Genomic DNA, 11,477 nt, shown 5'->3' with positions numbered 1-11,477 from the left:
CATCACCTCCCCCCACCCCCAACACAGCCTCGAGCCTTCATCTCCTCCCCCCACCCCCCCAACACAGGGGCTCGAGGCAGGTCTCGCCCGCACCTTTGGCTCCATCCGATTACAAGCGGCAGCTTGACCTGCATGCAGTCAGCTCGCCGTGAGCGTCTCCCAGGGAGCATGGGAGCAGCAGACCTCGATTGATGCACAGACTGCAGGGGACGTTGCCGTCGCACTTGCGCTTCTGCAGGGAAGTCCACTCAGGAGCAGGGGCATGGGGAGGGGTGAGGCGGAGAGGACGAGACAGAGCGTGGTAGCCGCCAAAAAGCGAATGGAAGGCAGCATGTCATGTGGTGGATATGCATGTGGTGGGCAGATGGTGGTGCTTGTTGCCATAGGTTACCTTTCTTCGGCATTGCAAGCATGCCTTGCCCCACATGCCTTCGCTCATAATGCCGCCCCAATGGAAAACAGCGCAACTACCAAAGAAGAATCATCATTTATTACTCAAGTAATGACCCTACCCCCCTTTTTGTCCTTCGAATGAGCTCATAGATGATCTGTGATGATAGAGGTAGCACCCTTGGGGTCTGAGCTTAGAGCGATTGCTATGAGAATAGAGACTCTGACGTAGAGCCTCTTGCCTATCGAAATTGCTTAGGGGGCATTGAGTTTCCTGACCTATTTTTAGTCAACTGGAACAGATATTTGTACCGTGACTGGTTGAGGAACCGGGCTCACGGACTTGCCTTGACGGGGGCCCGGAGGACAAAAAACACTGAAAACATCTACTACACACTGCCAGGCTGTCGAGAGAGAGCTCTGAAAACATCTACTACACACTGCCAGGCTGTCGAGAGAGAGCTCTGAAAACATCTACTACACACTGTCGAGAGAGAGCTCTGAAAACATCTACTACACACTGTCGAGAGAGAGCTCTGAAAACATCTACTACTCACTGTCGAGAGAGAGCTCTGAAAACATCTACTATACACACTGTTGAGAGAGAGCTCTGAAAACATCTACTACTCACTGTCGAGAGAGCTCTGAAAACATCTACTACTCACGGTCGCTAGAGAGCTCCTCGCAGTCGCTAAGTCGAGGACAGTGTTTCCAAGAAACACAAGAGTCAGAGTAACTCACACAACAAGAGTTGGAAAAGCAAGAGAAGATCGAATCGAGAGAAACTTAGGTGGAGAAAGGGTCACGCGTCTTTCTCAATGTGTTCTCATATCGAATCATCTTTCAGGGGATCGGATGAGACGGGAGGGGAGGACCGGACACAGGAAAGGAAAGAGGACAAGCGTCGTGTGAGGAAGGAAGGAATGGCTCGGTTCCTACTTATTGTTTGTAGAATCTTTCCAAGTCTTGTCACCAACACTCTTGTGTCACAAGCATGATGACAACGAATCATTTCTTTTCTTGCAGCAACTTGATACGAGCGAGTATTCTGTCAAGCATATCCCTCTGCTGGTGTAACAACCTGAGAAACGGGTGCTCCACCTGCTCCACGCATGTCAACTCCATGTCAATCACAATGAGGCAGGGAACCTCGTGAAACAAGACTCCTCCCCGGTAAACTCTTGCCTGCACTGCAGCAACCAGCTTCTCGAGCCCGGAGGCTGACACAACCGAACTAGCTTCCTCTTTGCCTTCCTGGTCCTGGTGCTGATGCTGCTGTAGCCTCTCAACTTTGTGAAGCTCGACGGTCTTGGTCAATGCCGAACCATCTTCCAAGAGTTGTTGCTGCCCCTTTCCTAGCTTGAAGGGCTTGGGGAATGACGTCAGATAGCTCCAGTCCACCTTGACAGTATGCGCAGCTCCTCCGGGCTGCTTCTCAACTCCCTCGATTCTCTTCCACCAGTCCTCGTCCATCTTGTCGCCCTTCCAGCCTGACTCTGACTCTAACTTGTCTGAGTCTTGACCTGCTTCATACAGCACCGGCACCAGCACAGGGATGATGTACTTCTTTGTCTTACACGCCCGAGCAAACTCCCTCCTGCAGTTGGCGCTCTTGACGTACTTGTCGCTCATAAAGACCACAACCACCTCGCATCGAGACACCCCGAGCTCCATCTTCTGCACATGATCTTCCCCGGGGTTGATCCCTCCCTCCACGTCGAACCAGCACTGCAGGCTCGTCTGCTCCTCGATCCGCCGCTTCACCTCCCTCACCATCTTCTGCGTTGAGTTGTCGTGCCCCCAGTTGTAGCTCAAGAACACCTGCGGCGGCGTGACGTCCAGCACGTCCACCTCGCTTTGACATCCGTCACAGTGAATCTTAGCCATCAGGTTGCGAGCGAGCATGCTCAAGCACTTGGGTCGGCTGAAGAAGTGCGGGACTCTCTTCTCCTTCAAGCAAGACGGACACGGAGAGCTCGAGCCATTGAACGCCAGCACGTCCTTCACGGTTGTTTGATGACCCCTTGTACAAGTGATTGCTTTGATCATGATCTTTTGTTTGATGACATCTTCTTGCTCCAGCTCTTGCTGCATGTCTGTCATAACCTTGCTTTCTTGATCTAGCGCTACCTTGATCTCGGACAGATCAAACGTACCCACGGCTCGATCACCTTGTGAGGCAGGTGGAGACTCAGACCTATCATGCAAGCAAGCTTCGCACACAAGAAGCTCGTTCTGACTAGTAACGTCCAACAAGTCTTGGAAGCTTCCTCGTCCCTGATGAAGCTTCTTGATAATGCTGTCGTACAAGGTTTGCTTCGAACCGTCCTCCTTCTTGTACTGATGGAAGATCTTGTATCGCTCCATCTTCTGTACACCCTGCGGCCACCATTGATCGAACTTGTTTGGCTTCTCGATACACTCAACATAGTAATCCTCGAGTACGACGGGGATGATAACTCCTTTGTTCGCTGTCAAACTGTTCCATAGCTTGCAAAAGTTACTTTCTGGAGGCATTTTCTCATGCTCATCAAGACATTCTGTCGAGATACACAAGATGTTCACGAGGCAATCATCCATGGAAAGCGTCGTTGGCTGGTCACACCCACAAACCTCACAAGTGAGTTCTAGAGGAAGTTTCTTCGCGGAGTACTTGTTCATCATATCTCGTCGAATGTCCTCCGCACAATCTCTTGACTTCTGTCCATAGGTGAAGATCCCTACCTGCACTGTCTCCTTGCCTGAGCTCTTCTCCTGACTTCTCCTACACTTCATCCCAGGGAAGAAAGTCTCCAGTTTCTTCAGATCTTTTTCAAGGTTCCTGATCTGCTGCTTCGTCGACGCGTTAGCTATCAGCACGTGCGTGTCTGCTTCTCCATTCCAGCTCACCAGCAGCGTCCGGCCCCAGCCCTTCATCACCGCCATCGTACCGCTGCAGTCTACCTCAAAGTGTCGAGCAGCGCACAGCACGATCAGCCTGTCCATGAAGCCTGCGGGGAAGATGTTGTACTCGCGCTCCAGATGCGCGCACAGAGACTGCGAGTCCGTCTCCGCTCGCTTGTGCTGATGTGTAAACGACGGGATGATGCCGGGACACAGCAGCTCCCGCTGGCCCTGCTTGTCAGCCGTATCAACCACTCCCCCCGCGCCCAGGAAGTGCGCGAGGTCGCAGCCTCGCAGCAGAGCCACCGCCTCCTGCACCTCCACATGGCTCTTGATGAAGCCTACCTCTGCTGATCTTGACACCTTCTCTGTCTTCTCTTCGAGCCAGAACTTGCTGCCTTGCTGGGGCCACAAGTACTCGAACACGTCTTCGTCTATGATGCCAAGGTGGAGCAGCTTCTTCGTCTTCTTGGACTTGGTCGGGTCCTGCTGGAAGAAGTCGAGGAGATGCTGCCAGTCATGTCGCATCACCCCCTTGAACACGTCGATCATCCACACGGGATCGATGAAGACCGTGTCTTCCACGGAGTACATGTCTTGGTCTTCCATGCTTTGATTCGCACTCAGCCCATGACCGAAATACTTGAGCACTCCCATGTCGTGCAAGAAGCTGGTCACTACCTTCTCTTCTCTCTCATCGACTCTCGCCTCCTTCAACATCTCCCGGTACCTCGCTACCTTCACATAAGGCACTCCCTTTGACTGCTCCTCTACCGCCTTTCTCAGTCTCAGATAGGGTCCAGGTATGCTCTCTTTCCACCACAGCAGCTTCTTCGCCGCCATGCACACAGAGTTTCGTAGCTCCCTGATTCCGTCTCCCTTTAAGCAGTTCACTCTGAAGCTCTCGCCATCATTGATAACGTGCAACGGCAGGATGTTCTCGTCTTCCTCCTCTGCCATCTTCTTCAGCTCCTCTTCCACACATGCCTTCACCTCCTCACACTGATCCGTCACCTCGCTCTCCCCGGCAAGATCGATGTGCGTTACTACGAGTAACACGCTCGCTCCCGGCACTCGCGCTTGCGTAGCTCGCAGCCATGTAGAGATCATCTTCTTCAGCTCCTCTATGCCTCCCCCTCCATCCTCGTTGCTCTGCTTCTCTCGCTTCACCCTCACGCTCCACACCAGCAGGTACAAGGCCCGCCTCACGATGAAGTACTGGTTCGTCTTGGCGTAGATCTGCTGCCCCCCGAAGTCCATCACGTCAAACGTCAGCCCGTCAGCGTCCTTAGGCTCCCACTCGTGCAGGTCTATCCCGATCGTCCTCCTGTCTACCTCGATCTTGTCCGCCTTGTCCTTGTCTGACCTCAGAGCTCTCAGCACGCTCGTCTTGCCTGCCTCTCCGTTGCCTATGAGGATGAGGTTGATCCGCTTGTTCGCCTCGCTGTCTCTCTTGACACTCTGCAGGTACGTGAAAGCAGCTGCCCCTCCCTGACTGGCGATCTCAGGGGGAGGCAGCTGCAGGCTGACGCAGCTCTCACACTTGACCTCCTGCAGGCTAGACTCCATGCTGCAGAGCTCGTCCAAGGGAAGGCGGGAGAGGCTGGGGTTACCGGACACGTCGATGACTTTAAAATCGACGCCGAGCTTGGAGATCCAGCGAGGCAGGCTCTTCATCCTCAGATCTCGTATCACATATCGTTTCACCCTATCTGTCCGCAAAGACATGTTGAGCGTGCCTTCCTCGCTGTTGTAGCAGCTCCCGAGCTCCCCGCCCGACAGGAGCTGCTTCACTTCTTCGACAGCAGAGGTATCTATCTCTTGTATCCCGAAGATGTAGTGGCACTTGACTAGGTCCAGTCTCTCGGCAAATGGCTTCCCCACGTTGTTGACGTGCTCGCGGACCTTCTCGATCTTGGCGATGGCGTCCTGCCTACTGGGTCTTGACGATACAAGATCTTGCTCAAGGTTGTGCACGCAGGAACGTCGATCCTTGCAGTGCTGGCACATGCGTTTTTGCCTTTTATCTTCAGGTTCATCGTCGAAGTAGCAAACGCAGCACTAGAACAAAACAGCCGCAACCCAGAGCATGCCAGCAAAGACCCGAATGGCAAAATACATGTCAGTCAAATCATTCTCTGAGCGCATCATATGATATGACACTTACATTCTATGAAGACGAATTTAATCCATGCAAGCAGGAAAAACCAGGAATGTGCAAAAATAAATGTCAGCCAATCGTTGACCGCATCATATGATATGACACTTACGCGCTACAAAGACGAATTCAATCCATGTAAGCAAGGAAAATCCAGGAATTGCAAAGCAAACGTCAGTCCAATCATTCCCTGAGTGCATCTTGAATATTCGTCACTTACCACCTGTCCAGCAACATTCCATCCATCCAAGCAAAAAAGCGATAAGATTTTCAAAATACATGTCAGTCCAATCATCCCCTGACCGCAGCTTTCATAATCATCACTTACCGACTGTCCATACAAATCAACATCCCATCCGATGAAAAATCCAAAACACACAAAATGTCAGCCCAGTCATCCACTGACCGCATCTTTCATAATCATCGCTTACCGGCTGACCGGACAAATCGACAACCCATACAATGTGAAACCGCAAAAAAAGACATAAATTGTCAGTCCATTCATCCCCTGACCGCATCATATCATATGACACTTACATCCTACGAAGACGAATGTAATCCATGCAAGCAAGGAAAAACCAGGAATTTGCAAAATACATGTCAGTCCAATCATCCCCTGAGCGCATATTTCATGAGCGTCACTTACCGTCTATCCAGCATCATCGACAGTCAATCCAAGCAACAAGCGATAAATTTTCAAAAACATGTCAGCCAATCGTTCCCTGAATGAGCGGTTCCTTACATAACAGAACTTGGAAGATCCATAATGATCTTTTTCAAGCTTCGAGCAGATTTTGCACTTTCCTTCGGCTCCAGCTTGAAAAGTAGCCTGTTGTAGAATGTTAATTCAATCGTTCCCTGAGCGCACATTTGACGATTGTTACTTACCACCTATCCAGCCCCATTCGTATTCAATCCGATGATAAACCCACAAAATTGCAAAACCACATGTCAGTCCCTATCGTCCCCTGAGCATATGCTGCACAGACTGATGCTTACCGCCTTCCGAATAACAACATGGCAATTCACGGCAGAACGTAAAACACTCAAAGTCAGGTGACGCCTACTGGAAGCTATTCAAATTACGCATTTTGTGCTGTCGTTGGTATTAGGATCGACCACGATCTGGAGACACACAAGTCAGAAGGTCAAAAAAAAGTGTTAGGAGGAAGTGAAGGAGCCGCCAAGAAAGGAGTTGAATGATGGAAGGATCAGATGCGGGGGAGCAAAGGAAACATCTTCATCATCAAGCATGTCACTCAAGGTAACAGCATCTCATCGCAGCTGCTCCTTGCCTGGCAATTAGGGCAGTTGTACGGCATTGCGGAGGTTGAGAACAGAGGGTGGGGTAGGTGGAGATTTGGGGATGTAGGCAAATAGCGGGTAGGGGTAGTCGAATGAAGGAGGGAGGCAGGGGACTCGAATCATGCCGGTGAGAACGATTCGATTTTATAAGTGAGACACTAGTAGCATTCAACGAGGGTGAGAGAGCGAAGGTGTTTGAGGTGGTACAACCAAACGTTGCACAGGTGCTCGGGTAGGGTGAGCAAGGACAAAGGTTTTTTTGCCAGGGCTCCACCTTTACCTCCACCACCCACCCCCATTTAAATGTTGACATCTCGACTGGCTCGACAAAGGTTTTTTTCGCACGGGTAGGGTGCACAACCTTTCAATTAAGGAAAGTATTGAATATATTTATCAATCTTTCAAAATTCGTGCGTATATTGAAGAAGATTTTGAAATCAAGGATGAGAGGAACGCAGTTCCGGCATGTTTTCCCAAGCGACCCCACTAAAATTAGTAGTAAAGGGGAGACTTTACTAGCCTATCATCGATATTCTCTATATCTCTTCCTAGTCTCAAACGCATATGCCCCTACCCACCAGCTCCTTGTCCCCCCCTTCACCTCAACCTCCACCACACTCGACGGAAGGTTTTTTTTCGTACGGGTAGGGTGGACAATTTTTCAATCTTAAGGGAGATATTGAATTATATTGATCAATCTTTCAAAGATTGGTGTGTATATTGAAGAAGATATTGAACCTCACTTTTTTGAAGTTTATTTTAACTTGCCCCAGCCAACTCGAAGACTCTGGAAAGCGAAAATGCTTTTGAATCACGCGATATCAGCGCCTGTTGTGTCTTGTTCCTGCTCCTTGGGTCTCCCAACCTGCTCTTCAACTTCCTCCCATCCCCCCCCTCCTTCCTCTTGTCCCGGCTGCTTCCCCCCCTCTTGTCCCGGCTGCCCCCCCCCCTCTTGTCCCGGCTGCTCCCCCCCACACCTGTCCTCCTTCCATCGCCATGCTCCTTCTTCCTCTTGCTCTTGCCCCGGCTCCTCCTTCCATCGCCATGCTCCTTCTTCCTCTTGCTCTTGCCCCGGCTCCTCCTTCCATCGCCATGCTCCTTCTTCCTCTTGCTCTTGCCCCGGCTCCTCCTTCCATCACCATGCTCCTTCTTCCTCTTGCTCTTGCCCCGGCTCCTCCTTCCATTGCCATGCCTCTCCTTCCTCCTTCCCCGGCTCTTCGTCCTCTCCTTCCTCATGCCTTGGTCACTTTCTTCCTACACACACATTCCTGCTCCCTGGGATGGTTTGGCCTGCGAGTCCATCATGCGGATGTTGCCAGCCGCCTTGCTGTCCATCAGCGGAGACAGCGGAGACATCGGAGATGACGGGGGCAGCGGAGACATCGGATTTGACGGGGGCAGCGGAGACATCGGAGATGACGGGGGCAGCGGAGACATCGGAGATGACGGGGGCAGCGGAGACATCGGAGATGACGGGGGCAGCGTGTCAGAGCTCATAGGAACCGAGCCCGAGTCAGACAAAGGCCTATCAGGATGAAAGGACAGTTGGCTGTCTCGTACTCGTGTTCGAAGCTGACTTCTCCTGGATGACCCAGGATACTCTACTCCAGTGTGAAGCTGCTGAAAGGACCCCTGTGGAGGCCTTTGTTGCAGCAACCGTGTACCCGTGGGGGACTTACAAGGTAAACAGAAGGGGTGCGTCTTGTGCAGTACGACCCGTTGGAAGCAGCTTGCTGCCATGCAAGGACGGGGTTCTCTTCCCTGCGAGAGAGCATGGTATCCTCTCGAAGGTCAGAAGGGATGCTTGTCAACTTCCAAGAACAGGACACCCCTCCTTTCTGTAGCCAAGAGACGGCACCCCTGGCTCATTCCTCGAAGCTATAAAAGGATGAAACTCGTCAGAGCTAGGTGGTCCTCTTCCCCTTTCGTGTGTGTGCCACGATTGTTGAGACGTCTTTGTGTGTATCGTCTTGTCTTGTTTTGTGTGTGTGTGTGAAAGAAATAAAAGAGAGTTAGATCTCCTTCTGTTTCACCGCTTTCCCTCTTAGTAGAGAAATCCAACGTGAGTTCTTATTGAACTGCGCTTGAAGGTCCACTCGAGAATCTTCGAGGTGTGACATAAAATTGGTAGCAAGGTTGTGATCGGTGATAGCGATCGAGTCTTCTCTCTTCCCCTCCCTTTCTCCACTGTTCTTCTGCTTCTTCCTACGCTTACGTCGCGTAGATGTCCGGATACAATACTCGACTCGCAGCTCGCATGCTGGACGAGAATGCTACGGATACTTTGGAACATGACTGGCAATCTGCTGCCGGCATTGACGACGATCTTCGTCCCGAATCGACCGAGGATCGGTCGCTCCAAAACATGTCTGCCGCGCTGCTGGAGGTTCAGCAGCGGTTGAACGCTCTCGAAGCTCCTGCTTCTTCTGAGGCGGTCCCGCCCGCCGCTCTCAAGCCTGGACCGCCCCCCATCTCCTCGCGTGACGGTCCTCAGCTGGTCTCTCTGGCTGATCAGCAATTGCTTGCTAAGTTGCGCAATCTCCCCAAGTTGGATACTGCCCGCCAAACTAGCGCCAACAATGTCTTGACATGGGTTCAAACCATTCAGTACTCCTTTGCTGTGTATGGTATCCCCCGAGCCAACTGGGTTGTCCATACCCTCGATTTACTGGATGCTCCAGTGCGCCAACACTTCGTGGCCAAGTACCCGCCAGAGACCTTTCGCCGCATGGAGTGGGATACATTTTCAGAGGAAATTCGTGAAAAATTCCTGCCTCCTCACCTGCTGTCGAATCTCATTCACCAACTCGACAATTTGAATCAAGACCGTCAGGAATCTCTTGCTTCGTATGCTGCCCGAACCCTGACCTTAATCGAGCAACTTCAGCTCCTTCCGGATGGTAAATTATTTGCGACGTCCTCACTGGTCTGCAAACGGTTCATTAATGGTGTCCGATCGCATATGACTGCTCTACTCTTGAATCAGTGGGTGACTCTACAGCGTTCGGATGATGTTGACTTCCGTCAGCTCAGGGAGTACGCGCTCAAGATCGACAATCAGACCAGAACCAAAGACCATTCGACGGGAGCAGATCCCCACCGGCAGCTCTACTCCGTGCAGGTGGGCAATCGCTCCTCTAATTCTAATGATCGCAAGAGTCGTCCTTCTGGCAAGGCTTCGGCCTTCAAAGAGCGCCGTGCTGCTCGGCCGGACGCCAAGAGTGCGGGAGACTCCTCGTCCCCAAACACATCGACCAATGCCATCCGTTGTTACAACTGTGGCAAACTCGGACATCGATCTTCCGAGTGTCGTCGTACCCGCCGCAGTCAGAGTCCTGAACGTGAGCAGTCGTCCGACTCCTCCTCTCCGCCTCTGCTTGGCGCTGTTCAGACTTCCGACGACCGCAAGGCTGCTCCGTCCGTTGCAGCTAACAAGATTGCTGCTCGCTCGAAGACGCCTAAGCGCCGTCCTCAGGTGCATTTTGCTGAAGAACTGGAAGATGAAGTGCCTCTGGACGGTGACGCTCTCGAGGTACACTTGCATCCGATTGCACTCCACTCCCTTGGCTCTCAGGAGCACGGGGCGTCTTCAGGATCGCTTCTCTATCTGCCCATTGTACCACTCACCTCTCCGGTGCCAGCTGCTACTTCCGAGATCCTGGCTTTGCTTGACTCGGGTGCTGAGATCAGTGTGATCTCGCGTCAGGTTGCGCGACAGCTCCAATTGACCACACAGCGAATTCCCGCCACGCTTACCGCTCAGTTCGCTCATGGCGACGCCCAGGTCGTGCTTCGTGAAACCTGCCTCCTGCCGTTTCGCATTGCAGGCACCAATGTTGAAACGCAAGAAACGTTCTTCATTTTGGACTCTCCAGCGTCACTGCCGGCGATTTTGTCCCAACCGTTCATTGCCAAGATGAAAATGAATATCGACTTTCATTCCAAGCTCGTTACTATTCCAGCGCAGGATGGTACTGCGGGGCGTCAACGCCTTCCGCTCGCATTTCACATCCCTGGTCCTGGCTCCGCGGCTATGCGGCAAGCCCAGTGTTTGATTTTTCCCTGGCATGCGGACTGGAACACGCTTCAGCCTCCTCCACCTGAGGATATGATGCCCTGGGTCATGGCGACCGTGTCCTCGCCTGTTTCTACCAGTTCATTGGTCTCTCAGGTCGCCTCGTCGGCATCGCCGCTCGCAGCTCCGGCCTTGCAGGAGCTACTCGAGGATTTTTCCGATGTTCTGGTGGACGAACTACCAATCCAGCCACCTGTCTCGCGGGGGCAGTATGACGTTGTCCTTCGGGTTCCTGATGACGTTCGTCCAATTCGTCGTCGCCCCTACCGACTTCCGGCGACGCTCCAGGAGGAGCTCGCTAAAACGATCGACTTCTTGTTGGCACGCGGCATCATCGAGCGAAACAATGATGTCATGTGGCAGAGTCCCGTCATCTTTGTTCGCAAAGGTCTTTCCTCTGAAGGAGTCCCTCAATTTCGTTTTTGTATTGATTATCGAGGAGTCAACAATCACCTCCTCGACGACAGTTTTCCGCCTCCCGTCCCTACCGAGCTCATGGAACGTATCGGGCGCGTGCTCTCGCAGCGTACTGTGTCCAGTACGGATACCCTCTACTTCAGCAAGCTGGATATGGCCTCAGGATTCTGGCAGCTAGCTCTCACTCCTGACAGCTCTCAATATACTGGGTTTGTTACTGAACAAGGATCCTACCAATTCCGCGCTCTG

The 11,477-nt window shown here is 52.3% G+C and overlaps 2 protein-coding genes across 2 annotated transcripts; one reads left to right on the top strand and one right to left on the bottom strand.

Moving 5' to 3' along the window:
• Window positions 1–4,758: 4,758 nt before the first annotated feature.
• On the bottom strand, window positions 4,759–5,345 carry GUITHDRAFT_156105 (hypothetical protein; the record flags this gene model as incomplete). The annotated part of the gene is made up of 1 exon (XM_005820203.1): window positions 4,759–5,345. A coding segment is annotated over exon 1 (506 nt), but the record flags the coding sequence as incomplete, so codon positions are not given.
• A 2,625-nt stretch (window positions 5,346–7,970) lies between these two features.
• Window positions 7,971–8,273, top strand: GUITHDRAFT_120544 (hypothetical protein; the record flags this gene model as incomplete). The annotated part of the gene is made up of 1 exon (XM_005820202.1): window positions 7,971–8,273. The coding sequence occupies one exon, from the start codon at window positions 7,971–7,973 to the stop codon at window positions 8,271–8,273; it is 303 nt and encodes a 100-aa protein (XP_005820259.1).
• Window positions 8,274–11,477: the final 3,204 nt, after the last annotated feature.

This window comes from Guillardia theta (genome assembly GCF_000315625.1).
Source record: "Guillardia theta CCMP2712 unplaced genomic scaffold GUITHscaffold_186, whole genome shotgun sequence".
Lineage (NCBI taxonomy): Eukaryota > Cryptophyceae > Pyrenomonadales > Geminigeraceae > Guillardia > Guillardia theta.
Note: the sequence above shows the minus strand (reverse complement) of the source record. Positions and strands in the feature narration are given on the sequence as shown.